Genomic DNA, 23056 nt, shown 5'->3' on the forward strand with positions numbered 1-23056 from the left:
AAATGCATGCACACTTTGTTCTCTTATCAAATCATTAAAATATGGCCGGAACATTCGAGAACTTCGCTCGCTGCTCAATAATCTTGTGCCACCACACAACAGAGAAAGTATCTTGATGATGTGTAGGTAACTTATTGATAGTTTATTGCATGAAACTATGGAGACTCTCACAGTGGATCACTTCATGTCAACGTTGAACCAATGACGACTTTAACTGAAGAATCTTACGAAGACACTAGGGAAGTTAGATTTTGAGGATCAGATGAGGAAGATGAAGATCTGTTTTTCTATTATCACAAAACTAAATTTACAATAATGAGCTTGGCTCAGTATTTATAGTTGAATCTAATGTTTTCTAATCACACCAATCATGGCTAAGCAATCTAACTAACAAAATAACAAATACACAATTAACAATAGCTAAACTATCAACTAATTCCAGCTGCATCTAACTGCATGGGAATCTCTTCATAACAGTTTTGCCACCTGGGATTCTTCAGCTCTTCACGTGTATCTTTCATTCTAACTTCTAGGCTAGCTACTAGGTTTACAGCTGGCTTGATTCCAGCTGGCACTCCAACGTGTGTAGCATGAGATTCAGCTTCATCAGCTAATTCAACAAGGGACACAACATGGCATTTTCTAACTCCGCGTGACCCTATGTGTTGAGTTAAAACTAACTATTTCATGGGAGAAAACTCATGTCAGCCAATGAGATGTCGAGACGTGTCAGTCACTTGGGAGTTTGGGTGCTAATTTAAGCAGCTACACGATCAATGGGGCCCAAAGGTCATAGCCAAGTCTGCTTATGCAAGAAGTTTCCTAGTATTGAAAAGTGAAGACCAAGAAGAAGGCATTGACGAGCTCTTCTATCTATATACACCTTCCTTGACCACCATTTGTTTCTCACAAAGCTAGTTAGTGTTTATTGGCATCTCTTGCTGCAAGCTTCTCTGAGTAATCACTCTTTTCTAGTAAGTTATTTGCTTATATTATTTGGTGTAGAACTTGCTTTCCGTCCTAGTTATATATTTCTGTAGGAGCATGTGTTGCCTTTTATTGTTAATTGATTGCATAAGTTTGGCATTGTAAGAGTTGCTAACCTTCAATACTGTACAATTGAGACTGTAGTTGAAATTGTTTAGACGAAATGGCTAAGACGATCAGTTTGTTTGGATTTGCTTCACTTGCGTCTTCCGAAGCTGTGAAGGAATTTCTGGAGGTACATACCGGTGAAGGAACTGTTTCTTATGTAGAAGTTGGACAAAATGAAGGTTCAAGAGCACATGCTGTAGTTGAGTTCACAACTGTGGAAGCTGCAGAACTAATCAAGGGGTTGGCTGCTGAGCGTCGTCTGTGGTACGGGAATTCTTATCTAAAAGCTTCCGATGCAAAGAGAAGGAGCCCGTATTCCAAGTTGGATGATGATCTGAAGTTGAATTTTGGATGCCAAATTTCCGAGGACAAGTTTTCTGTGCTCTGGTCGCAGGAAAACGTTTCTGTGAAACTGTGTTCGGACCTCAGAAAATTCATGTTCTTTCTGTCTTGTGCATCTGTAGATTATAAGCTTGAGCTCTCCTATGAAAGCATTTGGCAGATTGTGCTTCACCGTTCCAGTCGTCACTCTGATAAGTATCTTGTCATTCAGGTTTGTATTCTTTATTACAAATTATTAATCTGATTTTTTTTTTTAAGAATCACTTCATGTCATGTACCAAGAAATGCAGCTTTTTGCAAATTGATCACTTACAAGAAAGCTATAACTTCAATACCGTGATGTATGATCGATCAGCTTACATCTTTCAAATGTCATAAGCTAAAAGCTTGTTTTCTTTTTTTTCTGTTGCCAGTTGCATGGTGCTCCTAAGATTTATGAGAAAGATGTCCACTGGATTCGTGAAGTTGATTTTACTCCATCTTCAAGCATTGGACAATCATCTGCTATGTGTTTGGAACTTCCCAGAGGGGCTCATATTCCGAAAACTCTGAAAGATTTCTTCTACTACAAAGAAAGTCCAGTGCAGTTCACTCTAGTACCAGGCTCTGCATTCTCTTGCAATACTGATCTTGTCCCGATGATCAGTCCACCTCATGGCATTAAACTGCAATTCAAAATCTTGTTCAAAATCAATTCTCTAGTTCAACATGGCTGCATTCCAGGGCCTGCACTTGATGCAAAATTCTTTCGCTTGGTGGATCCGAGTAGAATCAGGATGGAATACATAGAACATGCTTTGGAGACGCTATTTCACCTTAGAGAATGCTGCTATGAGCCTGTAAGCTGGCTTGAAGAGCAATATAGGAAGTATGTCTTATCTAGGCGATTTCTTACATCCCCTGCTGTTGCCTTGGATGATGGGCTGATTTATGTAAACAAGGTTTTGGTAACCCCATCTAAAGTTTATTTCTCTGGTCCGGAGATTAGTCTATCAAATCGTGTGGTACGAAGTTATCCAGATGAAATTGACAACTTTCTTCGCCTTTCTTTTGTTGATGAGGACTTGGATAAGTTGTACTCAACAGTTTTGTCTCCTGTGACATCTTCCACCAATGAAGAAAGGCATACAAGAATTTATGAAAGAGTACTCTCAACTCTAAGAAATGGGATAGTCATTGGAGATAAGAAGTTTGAAACTCTGGCATTTTCAAATAGTCAAGTGAAAGATAATTCTTTGTGGATGTTTGCATCCAGGCCTGAGCTTACCGCAGCATCTATCAGAGAGAGAATGGGTGATTTTCGCGACATAAAGAATGTTGCAAAGTATGCTGCTAGACTTGGTCAGTCTTTCAGCTCATCTAGAGAGGCACTGCATGTTGACAGTAGTGATATTGAAATCATTCCTGATGTAGAGGTGGAGGACGATGGGATTACATATTGTTTCTCGGATGGTATAGGGAAAATATCTGCCGAATTAGCCGAAATTGTGGCTAAAAATTGTGGTTTCACGATTTATACTCCATCTGCATTTCAGATTCGATATGGTGGGTACAAAGGTGTTGTAGCAGTTGATCCAACTTCATCAACAAAGTTATCATTGAGGAAGAGTATGCTCAAGTACAAATCAGAAAGCACAAGTCTAGACATTTTGGCAAATAGCAAGTATCAGCCCTGTTTCCTTAATCGCCAGTTGATAACCCTTTTGTCTACTCTTGGCATTAGAGATCGTGTTTTTGAAAAGAAGCAGAGAGAGGGCGTCGCGCAATTAGATGCCATTTTAACAGATCCTTTGAAGGCACATGAGGCACTGGAACTGATGTCATCAGGGGAGAACACAAATGTTTTGAAAGAAATGCTTATGTGTGGTTATAAGCCTGATGTAGAACCGTTTCTGTCAATGATGCTACACACATTCCGCGCATCAAATCTGCTGGAGCTGAGAACCAGAACAAGGATATTTATCCAGAATGGACGAGCAATGATGGGATGTCTTGATGAAACAGGCACATTAGAATATGGTCAGGTATTTGTTCAATGTTCTGCCTCTAGAAGAAGAGAGTTTTTGGATAATTCCTGCAACAATCGGTCAGGAGAACTTAGTGTTGTGGAGGGAAAGGTGGTTGTTGCTAAAAATCCATGTCTACACCCAGGAGACATGCGTGTGCTAAGGGCTGTGGACGTACCTGCTTTGCATCACATGGTGGATTGTGTTGTTTTCCCGGCAAAAGGAAAAAGGTAAGCTTTTTTTTTTTTCTGGTTTTCCCCAAGAATGACTTATGGTATGATTCATAATAGATTATTCTTAATGAAAGTTTCAATAGATTCTATTGGAACATTTTTTTACGACTTGTTCTGTTTTGATAAATGCTCAGATATATACCTGTGTAAACTGACAATGGTTGCATTATTTGTTAGACCCCATACAAATGAATGCTCGGGAAGTGACCTGGACGGTGACGTCTACTTTGTCTGCTGGGACCACGAACTTATTCCTCCACTTCAGTTTCCTCCCATGGGTTATACTCCTGCTCCAGAAAAGGTTTTGGCTCGCGATGTGACAATCGAGGTATTGCTCAATCTTTTAGTAATGTTTTAAGATTTATTTCATTCATATGCATGAATAAATTCTTCTATTTGCTTAGTTTCTTTTGTCATTGCACTCTGTCGTTTCTAATTTCTTCAAGCCAAAGGCATTGCAGGATATCATCTCATCCTGAAAAATTTCTCATCATTTGTTTTTCACTCTATAATCTGTTGTGATCTTTTTCTTTGCCGCTTAACATATTTTCTTCTATCCTCCAGGATGTGGAGGAATACTTTGCCGACTACATAGTCAATGACAGCTTGGGCGTAATCTGCAATGCCCACGTCGTGCATGCAGATTTAGAACCTGACAAGGCGAGGAGCAACCAATGCCTTGAGCTTGCAAAGCTATCCACCATTGCTGTGGACTTCTCCAAAACTGGAGTAGCAGCCACAATACCCAGTGGACTACGTGTCGAGATATATCCAGACTTTATGGAGAAGCAAGACAAAACCTGCTATGAATCACAGCGTGTCATTGGGAAGCTTTATCGAGCGGTAAAAGACATTGCACCACCAACAGCCACAATAAAATCCTTCACTAAGGAAGTGGCAATGCAGTCTTATGATACTGATATGGAAGTTGATGGCTTTGAGGACTACATCACCGATGCTTTCAAGTACAAAACTGAGTATGATAACAGGTTGGGGAACTTGATGGATTATTATGGGATCAAAACTGAGGCTGAAATACTGAGTGGGTGCATCATGGAAATGGCGAAGTCCTTCGATAAGAAAAGAGACTTGGAAGCAATCATTTTTGCTGTAAAGTCCTTGAAAAAAGAAGCCAGGGCCTGGTTCAACAAGAAGAATGAGTCAGACTCTAGCCATGAAGATGTCTACGCCAAAGCTTCAGCTTGGTACCATGTGGCTTACCATCCAAGTTACTGGGGTCGGTATAAAGAAGAAGGAATGAATCGAACCCATTTTCTCAGCTTCCCGTGGTGCATCCATGACAAGCTGATTGAGATCAAAAGGGGAAAGCAGAGAAGCTAAAGGCCAGGGCCTTGAAAATTTTCATCACTAGGGACTGCCATTCCAGACATGGGTTGTGCTCTTGGCTGGTGGAGCGATTTGAGATTAAAATAGTTAAGTGTGTGCATATATTTTTAAATAAACAGCTTGTGTGACAGCTTCTTTACCTTCTTGCTGTTGTTGCTGTTGCTGCTGCCATTGTTGCTGTCGTTGTTGTTGTTGTGGGATGCGAGTGTGTTGTGATCAATACTTGAATTTGAAACCTATTTTCAGTTTCTGTAATAAAATAAATATATGGTTTGTTGTGTGATTACATGCAATTCACAGAAGCGTGGAGAAAGCATATTATGATTTGGGATATCCATAGATATTAAAAGTATTATAGGATGTGGTATCTAAATAATATTTAAATTATTATCCTAACAGATACATTTATTATTTTAATTCATGTGAATTTTAAGATTAATTGTGTGATGAAAATATCGATCAAAATGAAATCCTAGAGTTATACATACCTTACAATTTTGAGGTGATCTAATCCATCGAAGTCAGGTTTCTTATCACCAAAGACTTGCAAAACCTCTTCTCTTCCACGTGCTTGCCAGTCTTGATGCTTGCTCAGCAAAACCATTGTCCCAAAAGGCAAAACTGAAGTTGTCTCTTGTCCAGCAAAGTTACACTCATCCTTTTAAGTTTGTTGTTTTGATGTTCTTTAATTTCTTTAAAATTTGATTCCATGATTTCCGTGATAAGCCATCTTTTGCAGCTTCTCCAATTTTCATTGCTACCTCTCTTTTCCTAATGATTTCCGTGAGCTCGAATTTCCTCGTCAAGATCCTTCATTCTCCTATTTCGTTTAGTAGGGACATACCTGTATACAAGCAGCAAAACTTTACTAAAAAGAGATCAATAAGAAACCGTCGTTCTTAAGTGGAAAAGTCCGCACTTTATAAAATCTGCAAATTCACCTCTTAACAACAATAATAATGTAAATTGCACATTATAATGTGCAAACGTCTAAAAGCATTTATAAAAATAAAAATAAGAAAGACGAAGGAAATAGGAGACTATTACTTATTATTGGTACACGTAAATTTCAACTTTATGATTAATGAGTTAGTAAATAACTTGGGATATGTATGTTTTCAAATTAACTAGAGATTAGTTCTTGCACCTCCATCCTGGAATGTAAACCGACTGTAAAGCTTGCTAGGGGAGGTCAGATAGTTCTGTTCGGAGTAGGAAAATCCTTATTCCTTCTTCATAGTTGCTCCGAAAAGCCGTTCGAGAAATCACATCACTTGTCGAATTTACATGATAAGGCCATACATCCAACTGGATGCCCAAGCTAAATTAAATGGTTTGCGTTGGGCAAATAGTAGAAGTATGGTTTGGGTTTGGCTAACCCATTTAAAAATTCACTCAAAATCCAGACCAAAAACTCGACGTTACCGCAGTGGCTGTGCCGATTGTCGACATCAGTAGCCTCTCTTCTCTCTCGACAGCGCCAATCGTCGATGGAAACTAACTTAGATCTAAAACCATGACAAAGAACTTCCCAAACAGCGTTTGTTCGTTTGTTGTCCTCAGCTGAAATTGCAGAATCTTGCGAGCCCCCAAGCTCGATTACAACCATTTTGTTGATCTAAGGTGAGGTTCTGTTTCTGCTGCAAAAGTTTCAATTTTTTGTTTTTCTTTGGTTACTGTTGCAGTGGTCTCGTAAGACTTTTAGCTTTAGAAGGGACTGATGGATCAATTTATTAGGTTCTGGTGTATTTTTGTGTTTAATGGGTAGAGCTTAATTTGTATGAATATCCTTTTTTTTTTATTTGATTGTTTTGAGTCATTTGTCAAATGGGTATGCCTGGAATTAGTGGATTTAGTTACTTGGAGGTGTTTGCTTGGTGATTCAATCGCAATATTTGTTCTTTTTAAAAGGTTTTGATTCTGGTCTTAGATTTGTTGAGCTATATGATTTTTCTTTTAAGATTAATTAATTAGAAAGTGAGAATTGAGAAGGCAACAAGTGATGAAATTATTTATGTGATCCTGCTAAATTAATATTTTTTTCCCTTTTTTTTTTGCTTGTTCTCGATATAAATTTAAATGTCATAATTCGATTTAAATGTTCGTATGTTCGTTTTGTTCTTACTTTTAGATTATACAATACCATTATTAGATTACTTCATCCTCAAGAACTTAGTAGGTACTTTATCAATTAGTAATGTCAAATTCTCGCTCTAAACTTACGTTTTGGGCATCTAAAACCATAATTTCTCTTGCATGAAATGCAAATTCAAATAATTTCAATTATAATTGTTTTATTTAGCAAAATCTTTACTTATAACATTAAAGTTATTGGCCCAAAGTTATATGATTTTTTTTTCAATTAATTTTAGATGGATGAGAACTCAAAGTTGTCATGATACTTATTCCTTGGAAACTTTGGCAATTACTCAAAATATTCATCATAATAAGCAAAAGTATTCACATATTTGTCCCTCACTAGTCTTTTTTACTATTTTTTTAGGGAAAAATATATATTGTCCACCTATTTTTTTTAATTTTTTTAAAAATACACAATTCTTTTTTTTTTTTGCTAGAATCCACTTAAAGTTACGTTTTATTTCACTTTTCCACTTCCGTTTGGAATCTTTTAAGTAAACTAACGGAAATTTAAAAAAATGACCATTTTACCCCCCAAAATGAAAATTATAATTTCACCCCAAAAATTGCCAAAAATAATCAGATTAAAGGAATTAATTCCACAACCATCAATGCAAGGTTTTTTTTAAAAATATGTCTGTAATTAGAATGCTAAATTATAACAGTAGTATTAAAAATAGTCAAATCTCGCAAACCATCAATTGAATTTAAGATAAGTAGGGTTTTATTATTCATTGAGTTATAATATCTAATAGTTAAGATTTTTTTATACTTCATTAACGTACCAATAATGATATTCATCATTAAATCTTATTATTTTTGACTTTTTTAGGGTGAAATTGTAATTTTCGTTTTGGGGTAAAATGGTCATTTTTTTAAGTTTTCGTTAGTTTTCTTAACAGATTCCAAACGGAAGTAGAAAAGTGGAACAAAATGTAGCTTTAGGTGGATTCCAGAAAAAAAAATTGTGTATTTTTGAAAAAATTAAAAAAAATGGGTGGACAGATGATATTTTTCATTTTTTTATTTAATGTAGCGTTTAGATTAAGTGTAACAACGAAGGCGATAATTTTCAATTGATGTTATTATAATAATTTTGGTACGAAGCATGTTCTTTTCCAAATTTACTCTTGTCTTTGTAATTATTCAACATTATAATTTTTTTGTTATTTTATTTATTGGTGAAGGAACAAACTCAATTGACCATGGAAGCTCGTAATGAAAGTATTGTTGATGGAAATGGTTATGGTGGATTGTTTTAATACTTAAATTGTGTTGTCTTGTCTTATTTTGAGTGACATGGACATTGTTAGAGTTTTGGTTTATAATGGGTTAATACTTTTTTATTTTCTTTCTTTCAATTTACTTGTTAATGTCATATTTGTATAAGTTTATTGTTAGAGTTTATGTTCTCATTTATTAAGAATAAAAATTTTCTTTATTAAACTTTATTTTATTTTTCTAGTATTATGTGATTTGCAGTTGAAGTTACTATAAAATTTATTTTGTGTAATTTGTTTATCCACTATATATTTCTCATATTTTAATATTTATTTAATGATTAATATGTATAATAATTAATAATTATTATAATTTTGATATAAATAAATTTATTAAACAAAAGATATTTTGATAGTAAAATTCAAACAAAATCCAAATAAGTTGATTTGGATTGAGTTAAAAATATTTAGATTCGTCTGGATTGAATCTAAACTTTTTTTGTTTAAAATGGATTGAACTAGAACTCAATACAAACCAACTATGTCCGCCGTAAATCCAACTCGCATGATCCTTCAGCAGACATCAAAATTCTCCCACTTGCTAATTATTTCAGTACAACTTTGGCAAAACACAGGCAACATAAACTGCTAATTATTTCAGTACAACTTTGGCAAAACACAGGCAACATAAACTGCAACAAAAGCAATAAAACGATGGCACTACGGAATTTAATATTCCATTAGTAAAGCACAGGTGAATAAAAAACCTTGGGCTTCTCTTAGTAGAATGGTGGGCTGATAATCTTCCTTTGTTTAGCCCACTTTGCACCCTCATGCCCAACCAGTTTGGTTGCCAGTCTCTTTTCCAGTGGATTAGATTTGGGTTACCGAAAAATCATTGATTATCCTAAATAAGTTTGCTCATAGGTATTGAGCCAACCCACCAATGAGAACTTTTACCTCATTTTTTCCACTATGTGCAAAGTGAGAGGTTGGCAGAACATCCAACATGTTTTGAGATTTAATTTTGTTCTTTCTTCATATGAGCGGCAGGATACGTTTGCAGAAATCTGATAACTGCCTTATTTCTTATTACAAAAAATAAAATTCAACTTTATACAAATCATGGTTCCATGAATGTATGTTGCTAAAATAAGGCCACAAGATCAAAAGCTAGCGGATGGTTTCCTTTATCTTATCCTTAGATTTTTTAACTTCTTACCTCTCTCGTTCTTCAAAATCGAATGGTTAGTCAAAGAACGGTATTTGAAGAGAGTATCACAAATAAGTTGTAACAAATAAAAAAAATACTATGAAATTACTTACCATAAAATTCTACCAGTTTAACAAAATTGTCCTTTGTTCCAAAAACAAGTCATTGTTCAAGCATTTTCCTTTCTTTCCTTTTTTCTTTCAAATACTATTGAAGCAGTTGAAGTCTAACAAAGTGTAGTAAGAACATAGTTTGTCTATTTGTATTTCGTATGGAGAATTCTCTGAGACGGCCCCCAGGTCTTGATGAATTTGGGTCAGATATAGACCTCCACAAAGCCTCAAAAATGAATCAGGGCTATTTTGGGGATGTGCCCAATATCCAACAAAATTTTAGGTTTAGATTTGGGAATCTTGTTGCTGAACCCAAAATATTTTTTAATTAATTAAAAATTATATAGCGAACACAAAAAGCTCTCTTTCTTCTAACTTGTTTTTTAAGTTCTAACTTTGAATCTTGAAAAAACAAGAAAGATTATTTTTTCTTTTTTCCTGTTTTTGATCACTCAAAGTCCATCTTCTTATTCTTGTTTATATTTGCAAATGCAAAATCCATTGAAAGAAGATATACTCACACTCACACACCTCACCCTTGTATTTTTTTTTATGTATTATTATCACTTTAATATTGAATCTAATTAATTTCCTTTCTTTGTTTTTTTTTCTCTCATAGTCCTTTTTTACTTATTCATTCTTTTATTTCCATTTTTGTTTTTCTTTAATTTTTGCATTTTTGCTTCATTTTTTTCCTTCTTATTTCAAAAAAGTTCGCTAATCTATTAATTATATATTCAGTGTTTGGTTCATAAGAACATCAATCAATAAAAGATGCAAGTAACGGTAAAAATATCATGTTTTTAAAGTTTTAACAATAGTATAATTAGTATTTTTTAAAAATAAAATATTAAAAAATTGAGGATTGGGTCTTCCTTTTAATACCCATCCCATTCAGGAATTATTGGAAATATCTCCGAATTATTGCCAAATATAAATTTGTTGGCACAAAGTAGGTTCAAGAATTACTTCTAATTCAAGAATGGGGTAGGGACCATGATTTCCATCGGGAAATTTATAAAAATAATCATAAAACTTTTACTATTTTCACAATTAACCCTCTAAGCTTTTTTCTATCAACATTAGTCAAATACACGCTTTTCTCCCTAAATTACCCTTGTTTACAAACCAAAAATAACTTTCTTTCTTCCGTTTCATCAAACCAAACGCAACTTTGCACTTTTGAAACATCATCGGCGACGGCAAAAGGCAACGGTAAACGCCGAAGGTGAACAGTAAAAGTGAAATCCGATCATAATCCATTCAGATCCAACACTAATCGGCATCACTTAGTGGTATGAGTTATTTTTTGAACTTGCGCGAGAGTTTCAGTGCGGTTGGTCGCTGCGAGTCGTGGGTGAATCTGCCTTTTGGTGCGACGGGCAGTCTGTCGCATCAAAAGCGTGCAACATGCATCCTGTCGCATCAAGAGGCAGGTTCATTGCAATTGACTATTAATTTGATAGTGCGCAAATAATTTATTTATTTTTTATAATTTCAGGCTTAATTGATTCAATTGTACTTGAATTGTGTTATGATGGTTGGTGGGAGACGTTAGAGGATGGCCGTATGGAGTATGTGAATGGTAAAAATAGAGCTTTTTTGGTTGGGAAAAATTATCTGTTTGATCAGTTTTTGGCAAGAGTATACGAGGTGTTACAAATAAATCCTAATGAATATAATATCACAATGAAGACAACTTTTAGGTCTAGTAACATATCGTATATGTGCACTGCCCATGGATATATTTGATGATGAAATGGTGAGGGTTGTGTTGCATATGGCATCCAATGTAGCCAATTTTGGATGCATTCCTATATTCGTTACCACATCACCTCGAGTTCCGAGCGAAGATATTGAGCCACATGTCGAAACAGAAACTTCTTTTAGAGCAAATATGTCTGGCCTCGATAATGAAGAAGATGTGTTGCCAAGGACAATGTCGCTGCAACAATATTACGCTTCAATCCACGACAATTATGACAACATTGATGACAACGGCTTTACGTTACAGGATGTTGGAGAAGAGGTATTTCTCCGTATCACAACAATAATTTCCGGGACAATGATGAACTTCATGATGAGATAGAGGGGGATAATGTTTGTGCAGAACATTATAATAGTATGAAGGACATTCATTTCAATAATGCTGGTGATGATGAAGGAGTTGGTCCTTCGAATATTCCGTCATTTCAGCACGAGGATGAGTGTGAAGACAATATTCTGTGAGTAACAGAGGCAATGGATCTATTTTTTCAATGGTTCTATCGAGAAGGAGGATTGACCCCCTTACACGTCTTGCTCCAATTTTACCTTCGAACATGGTTGCTCCAAGCTTTCTTAGCATTTGTGACTCAGATGATTTCAGTGTGGGTAAGCTATTTGCTGAGAAGAACGAGGTTATATTACAACTACGCAAGGTTGGATTTAGGGATAAGTTTGATTTCAAGATTGCACGGTCTACAACGACACGTTTCGAGGCTCACTGTTGTTCGGAATCATGTAAATGGCATATTCGAGCAACTAGAAGTTCGAACGAGCAAAATGTTCCTTGGGTGGTGCGGAGAATTGACAATGTACACACTTGTCATAATGAGGTATTGGTTGATGGACGTCATTAAGTAAAGAGTCGGGTTGTCGATCATATTATCACAGATAAATATATTCAAGACAAGAGGATTTATACTCCGAATGATATAAGAACAGATATGCAACAGGAATACAATGTTTAGTTAACATACTAGCAGGCATATCGGGTCAGAGAAGTTGGTTTTGAAATAGTTCGAGGCAACCCTGCAGAGTCATACAACTTGCTCCCTAAATACTCTCACGTACTGACTAAAGCGAATGAGGGTACAGTCACTCACCTTGAGCGGGATGGAGATGATAATTTCTTATACTACTTTGTAGCACTTGGATTTTCCATAAAGGGTTTTATGCAGTACATTCGGCCTGTCATTGTTGTAGATGGTACTAATCTAAATGGGCTATATTGTGGAAGCATGTTCTTAGCAACATGTCTTGATGGTAACAATCAATTGTATCCGTTATCCATTGGGGTCATGGATTCAGAAAACAATGATGCTTGGGAATGGTTTATGATGAAGTTACACGGAGTGATTGGCGATAGACCTGAGTTGGTAATTATCTCTGATCGATGCACTGCCATAAGGAGAGCTGTTATGAAAGTATTTCACAATGCAACTCATGGCGTTTGTTTTCACCATGTGAAAGGTAACATTAAGTCAAAGTTTAGGATGTCCAAAGCTCTTTGGGATGAATTTGAGCCTGCCTTTATTAATGCAGCAAAAGCATATGGCCACGAGGAATTTAAAAGACAACTTAAAAGGTTGTGGATGATCCACTCGGGTGCGGCTGATTACTTAGAAAATAATATCGGTACGTGTAATTGGGCAAGGTCTCAGTTTGAACGTAGGAGGTACAATATGCTTACCACCAACATCGCGGAGAGTGTTAATTCTTTCATGAGGGAACCGTAAAAATTTCCTGTTACTCATCTTGTTGATTACTTTAGGAAAACATTGCACTAATGGTTTTATGATAGAAAAATTGTAGTTGAATCAATGAGCACTCGGCTAACAACATGGGCGGATGAAATAGTCACTGAGAGGAGAGCTATAGCTGAAAGAATAATAGTTCGGCCAGTGTCTTTGTATCGATTTCAAGTTGTAGGTGGTTGGATTAAGGAAGATTTGATTGACCTGCAAAAGAAAACTTGCTCCTACAGAGTGTTTCAGCTTGATCAGCTTGTATGCGCTCATGCAATTGTGGCGTGTCTAATTGTCTGAGTGGATTTCATTAACCTTTGTTCAGAATTTTACACTACAGAATTGTTGGCGATGGCTTATGCACAACCAGTGGAGCTGGTTGGCAACGTGGCTGATTGGGAAGTTCCAGATGAAATTCAAGAGATGCAAGTATATCCACCAGTTGAGGTACCACCACCTGGTCGTCGTAAAGAGCTCAGAATACCCTCGGCTAGTGAGGACGTTAACCGGCGGACTGTTAGATGCGGGCGGTGTAATGAACTGAGACATAACCGTAACCATAACTGATCCTCTCGGCTGTCTTCTTCATGGGCCACTTGCCTAAGTAAAAGATTGTGCCAAATTATACCACTAAATGGAAAGCTTTGACACTCCAAGAAATGTCCAAATATGTCCTTATTGAACAGATTCAACTGCTGCTTTGTTAATTTTTGCTTGATGGCTTTTACGACAGAAGATAAATTACACATGCTCGAAATTTGACCTGGAAAGTGATCGGCATAAGCAAAATACATCCTGCCTAGTTTGATTTCTGATGGTTCTGATTTCACCATGTATGTGTAATATTTATAACATTATTACATTGCATTTACAACAAAAATAAAAGAAATTAACTTCACGGAAAAAAAAATTAAACCCACTATAATTTGGTGTGACAGGATGAATTTAGTGTGACAGTAAGCGCGCTCGCGCCCGTCGCTTGCGCGCGCGCTCTAGCGCCCGTCGCTGGACAACGGTTCCCTTGATGGGCAGCACCAGTCAACCCAAAACAATATAATCACAAATTACTCCCAAAACAACGCACTCCCGAAACAATAACCACCACTACAAACACCACCACCATTATTCTCAAACTAAAACCACTATTATTCTAAAATTTTGTTTTAAATTAATGAAATATAAATAAAATGGCTAACCTAGGTTTTGTTGAAGGCCGTAGATGGTAGATCGGACGCCGATGATGGATGGAGCCGCCGCCAACGAGGGCTGATGTTGCCGCGGACTATGGGTGTTTCTTCGGTTTGGGAGAGATGAGTGAAAGAAAGATTGTTGGGGGAGAGATGTGAGAGGGGTATTTTGGTCTGAAATTTTTTTTTGGCTAATGTTGATAGAAATTAGTTTGGGGGGTTAAGATGAAAAAAACATAAAGTTTTATCGTTATTGGTGTAAATTTCCTCGATTTCCACCCTAAACTTGTCCCATTGCCATCCTTATTGATCTGATAGTAAATGACCATTTCAGATTTTATGTTCTACTTGTTATTATTAGATAGGGTTTGATGAAGAAGTCTTAGTTGCTTCTGTTCCGGGAGTACAACATCATTTGTTAATGTGATATTTTAATTGAATGATAAGTTCTTACATAGTAATTTTAATTTTTTTAATAAAAAATATTAGATTAAATTAAAAATTTTAATATATACTACATACAATACAACCAAAGTCAAAAGTTTAAATGTACAATCAAAGTTCATAATGTAATGAATATATCAAACTTAAAGTATAAATTGAAGTTGGCATTAAAAAAATAGAAAAAAATAAACTTTTACTTTTTGGAGAATATTGAGGTACTATCATTTTTTAACCTATAATTGTTATTAGAAAAAATTATAATTATAAAATAAAAATTGATAATTGTTATAAAAATGATTTTTAAATAACAAGTTTGATAAAAATAATAAAGATGTTATATATTTTTCATCATACAAGTATAATATAAAATTAACTTATCTTCTAAATCATTACAATAAGTATTTACTAAATACTTTGATATTGTTCAAGCTATAACTATCAAATTAAAAATACAAATTTTAAGAAAATTCGAGTACGATACAATATCTACAGTCGTGTCATTGACAAAGGCTAACTTAGACAGACACCTATTTTCACTTTACACCTCTGATACATGTTTTAAGATTCTTTTTTTTTTTTTTGGTACGATCGATCTCAATAGAATGGAATATTATTGTCACATTTACATCCCTCCGATTGGATAAAGAACTATCCAGAACATTGGCTTTTTGTTTCATTCGAAGGCCATCTACGGTTCTTCTTAAGACCTTTTTTTCCCAAAAAAAAAAAAATCCACTTCGACTGAATAAAGAAGTAGCTGGAATATCATTTTTTTTGTTTCATTCAAAGACCACCTATGGTTCTTCTTAAGATGATTTTTTTTCCTAAAAAAAACCTCAATATTGGGGCTTAAGCTTAGGATTTTCAGGTGTCCATCCCAAAATAATTGTCTATTGGGTGATGGCACCTATTTTACTTTTAAATTTAAGTAACTTCTTTTAATAGTTAGGCACCCATCCTACTTGTAAATTTAAGTAATTGTCTTTTACTAGTTAATGTAGGATACAACTCAATAATCCCCCTTGAACGAAACCACCACTAGAACCCAGTCTTTTCGTTTGACACACTTGAGTTACTCCACTATTACATTCTAGGTATCCAAACCAATGTTGGGAATTAGGTTTAGAATTTCTAAGTATCCAACCCAAAAGACTAGTTTATTGGATGGAGGGACTTATTCTACTTATAAATCCAAGCAACTCTTCTTTACTAGCTAATATAAGACACAACTCAACAATCTTCCCTTAGACCAAACTACCACCAAATCCAGTCCTTTCGTCTTACATACTTGAGCTATTCCATTGGCTATGATACCATTAATGTAATTTGATGATAACAAGCATGTGTCTTAAGTGATTTGACAAATATTGAATTTCATATTTTCACTAGTTTTTTAAGGATAATGTTTATGCAAGTGAAATCAAGTTCAAGACAATCAACAGACAACTGCTTGATCAAGAATAAAGTTTAGAGCTCAACGGACTCATTATTACGACAATTCTTATAAAGCCGGTAAGGTTTAATATATGCAAGGTTCAGTGTTGGGTATAAATTCAAATGCTATTGGTGTTAATGTGCAAGTATACACAACAAGTAATATAATGACAAGTATTCAAGATCGTTTCTACATGGATAATGTTATTAGACTTGTTACAACAATTTTAACAGTGTAGATTTTGTTCTAAATTAAAATAAACAATTAATGAAACTAATGTACTAATTAAAATAAAAACACAATAAGTAAAATGCAACAAAGTAAATTATCACGTCAAACTTAAGGATAAAACCAATGGGAATATAAAGTAGCTGAGTGAATAAACTCTCCTAATGGTTTTGACTATTTTTCTAATGTTTGGCTCGGTTGCTACAACATCTGCTACAACACTAGGCAGAATCCTTATGTATCCTCAGCTGTCGCATGTTGAATATCTTATATATATATATATATGTAACCTAACAGTGATAAGTTATTATGTCAACATAAGATATAACATTACATACTTAGGTTCTATTTACCCTACAAGGTGAATCCTTATGTTTAGTTCATCACTAATTTTAGATTAAGTATGACCCTTTTGGGATCAAGTTAAATCCAATCTAGAAAATCCAATCTAAAACCAAGTATTGCTCTGATATGTTCCACTAAGATAGGCCATTTTGTGGCTCTTCCTTAACTAGTATCATTAAATGGGTGATCAACTGAAACAATAAATAAAAATAAATGCTATCAAAACAAAATGCCACAGCAAACATGCAACAACACATATATTCAGTCAATAAACCATCAAGATTATTTATCACTCAACCACAAATAAATTTAGTTCGTGGTTTGCAAAAGAAAAATAAAGAACAAAGTTTCAGCCATCAAACACATCCTTATGGCTAAAAAGTAAAGAAGAAAATAAGAGAAGAATAAGAAGGATTGAGTTCCCAATTGATTTTTGCAAATTCTCCTCTTGTGCAGCCCTTAATCTCTTTCTTAAATTCTATTTTTCTTTTGTTTCTTTATAGTTTTTTCTCCTTGGGTGACGGCCCTTTCCTTTTCCTTATGATGTATGCTCATTTTTATAGTTGAAAATTAGGGTAAACGGAAACCTAGGTCTCGTGCCTTCCCAATTAAGAAACTACAAATCCCAATATTCTGTAAAATTTTCTCTGTCGTTGTTACAGGATTGCTACAACAATGGCAATGATTGCTACAGCAACGACTACAGCAACTGCACTGTTCCAGATTTGTTTCAATTCTTCTGTAGCCAAATTCTTTTCCATCTTTTGCAAGCCTATTATATTAGCATTCCTTCCTTGAAATTTGAGCTTCCGGTCACCTATAATTATGCATATGATTTAAGTACACAATTTATTCTAAATCAATTCTTCTGTAGCCAAATTCTTTTCCATCTTTTGCAAGCCTATTATATTAGCATTCCTTCCTTGAAATTTGAGCTTCCGGTCACCTATAATTATGCATATGATTTAAGCACACAATTTATTCTAAATCAAAGAAAATTTATTAAGAATAACTAAGATGAATGTTTATGCAAAATATAATAAAAATGCAATGAAAACACATCATTTACTCTCTAAGTATTATTGATTTAAGTCTAAAAGTGTCATGATAATTGATAACTCTCATTTCATAGAGTTATCACTGAGAATTATCACACCCCCAAACTTAAACCATTACTTGTCCTCAAGTAATGACAACAACGCTACACTTCAATCACGCAACCATACAACAATTAACTTAGCTCTGTCATCAAATTTGCAAGGATTCTTCAATCCTCATATCACACTTAATTATGCAAAATTGCCATAGCAGTTCAAGTTTTAGACTTAGGCCTCATTCTATCCAAAGTGTGTGTGTGCCACTTTGATTAAATTCTAGAGGTGCTACAACATTACACAGACATTGCATATAATTTAAAGGTAGAGCACAAATAGATTCACATATGGGGGAGCAGAATTCACAAATAAACTCAAATTGTGCTACAACAAAAATAATTTTTTTTGTTTTTTTTTCTAACTTAACCTCTCTTCAATGTATCATTGATTTTTCATGTGAATGTCGATCACTTGTAATGATGACACCCAATTACTCAACCAATGCACAGATCAGAGTTACTGCAGTAATGCTTATACCATAGTCTTACCTAAAGATATCTTTAACTCAAGACTGAACATGGTGCTCATGAACAGACTTGCTACTCAATATCCTAGATAGAGGACCTTTTTTTTTTGGCTACAACAATGCTCATAACTCTTGTTGCCTTTGGAGTCAAGTCTGCATATAGGGCGCATACTTAGCCCTGGTTACTCAGCAACTTAAGCCATTTGAGCAAAATTTATTGCATAACAAGCACAATTCAATAAAATTTTCCCCCCAAACTTGAGATATTTTCTACTCTTTTTGGTTTTCTTGGCTCTGCTACAGCATTCTCATAAAACTCAACCAAAGTCTAAGTGTCAGGATATAATTTCAACCTCCATCTCTAACTATCCCTACTTGGCATTCTCATAAATACTGAATAACACTCAATTTATCTTCATTAAGTTTTCAAATCCATACACAAATACTAGATAATAGAGCTTCACATAACATACAACACAAACACATGCATGCACAAACATTTTACACAATAACACAACCCCCTCCCAACTTATAGAGGTGTTGTGTCCTCACAAGCACACAAAACAAAACAACACAAACTAGACATGCATACACTAAATAAAAGGACATACATAATGAATCATAAAATTAAAACTAAATGAAAGAAAAGTTTTGCAGAAAGAAGTAAAATAAACTGGCGGGTATGGGGTACTCCTCTATTGCTGGAAGCACTGTTGCAGTACAAGCTGTAAAAGGTCACTGATTCTTTGATCCACTTCTCAAATGCTTCTTATCATAAAATCTAATCGATCCATTGCTACTCCAAAAGCAAGAAATGCCTTTATTGTTTGAGAATCTTTTGTTATATGTCATACTGTAAATGATGCTGCAGCAATTCCTTCCTGCTCTTTTTGCCCGCATTTTTTTTACTTGCTGCAATTTAACAGAAAGACATAAAAAATTAGATGCACACTTGAAAAACCTTCCCTTATTGGGTTGCCTCCCAATTAGCCCTTGATTTTAGGTTCTTCGGCCAAACCATTCTTGATTTCTCATGTTGGATCACTTATCTAATATCCTTCTACTATCGCCCCAATACATCTACCAAACTCTTCTCTTGATCTCTTTAAGAGGTCTAAAAATGCAAAATGTTTGTCATTTCTCACGGGTTGCTTATCTCCTGACCATGCTATGTTGACTGCTCCATGACCTTCATCATCAAGTTCTTCAAATGTTACAGTATTGATTTCTTCCTTACTGCAACAACTGTGTAATCTCTTTACTATAACAAAGTCCACAACATTGATAAAATTACAGTCTTTGACCTCATCGGGACTCTTAATGGCATCCAACACATTGAATGTAACTTGCTGATCATTCATCAGCATAGTCAACTCTCTTTTTTATACATCAATTAAAGTCTTTCCCGTGACTAAGAAATGTCTCCCTAGAATGATTGGCACTTCTTTACCTGCCTCAAAGTCTAACACAATGATAACCACTGGAAAAATAAATTTATTCACCTTCACCAACACATCTTCAATCTTTCCTTCTAGATAGGCATGAGATCTGTCAGCAAGCTGTAAAGTCACTGTTATAGGTCTACATTCACCAACTCCCAATTGCTTAAACATTGACAAAGGCATAAGATAGATGCTAGCTTCTAGATCACAAAGTGTTTTGCCACTGTATTTAGTACCTATGGAGCATGGGATTATGAAGTTTCCTGGATCCTTCATTTTCTGTGGTATATTACTCTGAAACTTTCGGCTGCACTCATGTGTTAGAGTAACTATTTCAAATTCTCTAAGTCTTTTTTTCTTTGTCAAAATATCCTTAAAAAATTTCGCATAATTCGGCATTTGCTCTATAGCTTCCACAAAAGGGATATTGATATGTAGTTGTTTCAGCACTCCCAAGATTTTGTTGAACTACTTGTTTTATTACTGCCTCTGTAACCTTTGAGGAAATGGTGGTGGGTGCTTAAACTGTTATGCTGCAGCTGGTTGTGCAAATTGGTTCTCTTTTGCTATACTCTAGTGTGTTGCTTTTGGTGTTGTAGCTTCCTCACTACCAAGTGCTGGATCATAACTTTCTCCAGATGCTATAGCAGAACTGTGTTGATTTGCATTCTGAAAAGTAGAAGACTGTGACTCTTTCTCTACTTGAGTGTCTTCTTGGCTTTCGTTGGATTCAATTATTCTTTTTAGTATACCAACTGGACTATCAACATCCTTTTCAGATCTCATGTTAATCACTTTGTAGTGCTATTTCCCTTTTCTTCTTGTGTGCTCTTTGTTGTTGAGTAAATTACCCCAAGGTCTGTCGCTTACTATTGTAGTAAGCTGTCCAATTTGATTTTTCAGGTTTTTTAAAAATGCAGTATGACTTTGGACAACCGCTTCATTCTTCACAATATAATCCTTAATTAAAGCTTCAAGGGAGCTGAGTTGATCATTGTTGATGCTTCTTTGCCCTTGATTTTGCTGATAAAATCTAGATGGTTGAGCAGGTCTGTTCTGTTCACTAGGTGCTGCAACAGTCTGGTTCTGATAACTCCATGAAAAGTTCGGGTGCTATCTCCATCTAGGGTTATAAGTGTTTGAATATGGTTTGCTCTGGTTCTGTCTATTAAAGCTGCCCACATAATTGACTGAAGTTGGATTCCCATGACAATTATCAAATAAGTGTCCCTCTTCACAATAAACACAAGGGATCTTGGCAACTTGGTTGACAATTGCTGGAGCAATGGTCATGACATTTACTATATTTGTTAATGAGGTTACTTGGGCTAATAATGCTATCAAGGCATCTACGTTATGGATTGCTACTATTCTTCTTGTTGCAGCTTGTCTGGTTGATGGCCATTGATAGTTATTGTTGACTATCCTCTCCAAAATTTCATAAGCCTCATTGTAAGACTTAGATAACAAGACCCTATTTTCTGACGCATCCATCATTAATCTAGTGCTTGGGTTGAGACCATTATAGAAAGTTTCCAATTGTATGCAGCAAGGAATACTATGGTGAGGACATCTCCTGAGTAGCTCCTTAAATCTTTCCCATACATCATACAAACTTTCATCTTCAAGTTGATGGAAAGATGTGATCTCGTTCCTTAATTTTGCATTATTGGTTGGTGGGAAGTATTTCATCAAAAATTTGTCAGCCAAGTCATTCCATGTAGTGATAGAATCTGGTGGTAGAGAATTCAACCATGCTCTTGCTCGATCTCTCAAAGAAAACGGGAAAAGTCTGGGTCTCAATTCTTCCTGTGATGCTTTAGCAATCTTGAAAGCATCACTCACTTCCAAAAATAACTTAAGATGTAAATGAGGATCTTCTTATGGCAGTTCATTAAATTGCCCCACTGTTTGTAGCATCTGAAACATCATTGGTTTGAGCTCAAAATTATCAGCTTGAACGTCGGGTCTAACTATTCCCGAATGTATGGCTTGAGAAGTCAACACTGCATAGTCTTGAATGGCTCTATCTCTATCGTTCGTCATGTGAATAATATTGTTGTTCCCTAGTTGCCTTTGAACACATTATCCATTTAGACCTTTATGTACATTGACTGGTTGTATCGGTTCTCAAGGGTTCAAGTTTTGCATATCTTGCAAATCATCTATTGCTACAGTACTTGTAATTCTTGATGCTCTCTTCTCAATCTCCTTGCAGTTCTTTCAATTTCTGGATCAAATTGGAATTCAATAGATTAATATTTGCGCATGCAAGGGTTGCTAGATCACCTACGTCAACAAAATAAACAAATTAAAATTAAATTAAAAATTAGCACCGTTAAAACTAATTTCACAAGTCACAATAAACAATCAACCCCCGGTAACGGTGCCAAAAATTTGTTGGGTATAAATTCAAATGCTATTGGTGTCAATGTGCAAGTGTACACAACAAGTAATGTAATGATGAGTATTCAAGATTGTCTCTACAGGAATTGATGTTATCAGACTTGCTACAGCAATCTTAACAGTACAAATTTTGTTCTAAATTAAAATAAACAATTAATGAAACTAATGTACTAATTAAAATAAAAACACAATAAATAAAATACAACAAAGTAAATTATCACGTCAAACTCAAGGATAAAACCAATGGGAATATAGAGTAGTTGAGTGAATAAACTCTCTTAATGGTTTTAATTATTTTTCTAATGTTTGGCTCAGTTGCTACAACATCTACTACAACAGTGGACAGAATCCTTATGTATCCTCAGCTGTCGCATGTTGGATATCGTATATCTATATGTAACCTAATAGTGATCAATTGTTATGCCAACAAAAAATATAGCATTACACGCTTAGGTTCTATTTACCCTACAAGGTGAATCATTATGTCTAGTTAATCACTAATTTTAGATTAAGCATGGCCCTTTTGGGATCAAGTTAAACTCAATCCAAGAAACTCAATCTAAAACCAAGTATTACTATGATGTGTTCCACTAAGATAGGCTCTTTTATGACTCTTCCTTAGCTAGTATCATTAAATGGGTGATCAGCCGAAATAATGAATCAAAATAAATGCTATCAAAATAAAATGCTACAGCAAACATGTAGCAACACATATATTCAGTCAATAAACCA

General features: G+C 35.2%; 1 protein-coding gene, 1 long non-coding RNA gene and 1 other non-coding gene across 4 annotated transcripts; 2 read left to right on the plus strand and 1 right to left on the minus strand.

The window, feature by feature from the left end:
- The first annotated feature begins 818 nt into the window (after window positions 1-818).
- On the plus strand, window positions 819-5309 carry LOC102610690 (probable RNA-dependent RNA polymerase 1). Its single transcript, XM_006477809.4, has 5 exons — window positions 819-974; window positions 1132-1648; window positions 1851-3673; window positions 3854-4004; window positions 4241-5309. Exons 2-5 carry the CDS (start codon window positions 1151-1153, stop codon window positions 5015-5017), a joined length of 3249 nt encoding a protein of 1082 aa, XP_006477872.2. The 5' UTR covers window positions 819-974; window positions 1132-1150; the 3' UTR covers window positions 5018-5309.
- Window positions 4478-7062, minus strand: LOC102610995 (uncharacterized). 2 transcript variants are annotated; one of them, XR_008052961.1, is made up of 3 exons: window positions 6171-7062; window positions 5512-5867; window positions 4478-5259 (listed from the first exon to the last, which is right to left on the minus strand). It is a non-coding gene; the product is annotated as an uncharacterized LOC102610995 (long non-coding RNA). The 2 variants fall into 2 exon arrangements; XR_008052960.1 differs by having other exon boundaries at window positions 4478-5272.
- Window positions 7063-21473: 14411 nt separating this feature from the next.
- LOC127901705 (small nucleolar RNA R71) lies at window positions 21474-21580 on the plus strand. Its single transcript, XR_008053949.1, has one exon. It is a non-coding gene; the product is annotated as a small nucleolar RNA R71 (small nucleolar RNA).
- The last annotated feature ends 1476 nt before the right edge of the window (window positions 21581-23056 follow it).

Source organism: Citrus sinensis, chromosome 3 (assembly GCF_022201045.2).
Source record: "Citrus sinensis cultivar Valencia sweet orange chromosome 3, DVS_A1.0, whole genome shotgun sequence".
In the NCBI taxonomy this organism is placed as follows: Eukaryota; Viridiplantae; Streptophyta; class Magnoliopsida; order Sapindales; family Rutaceae; genus Citrus; species Citrus sinensis.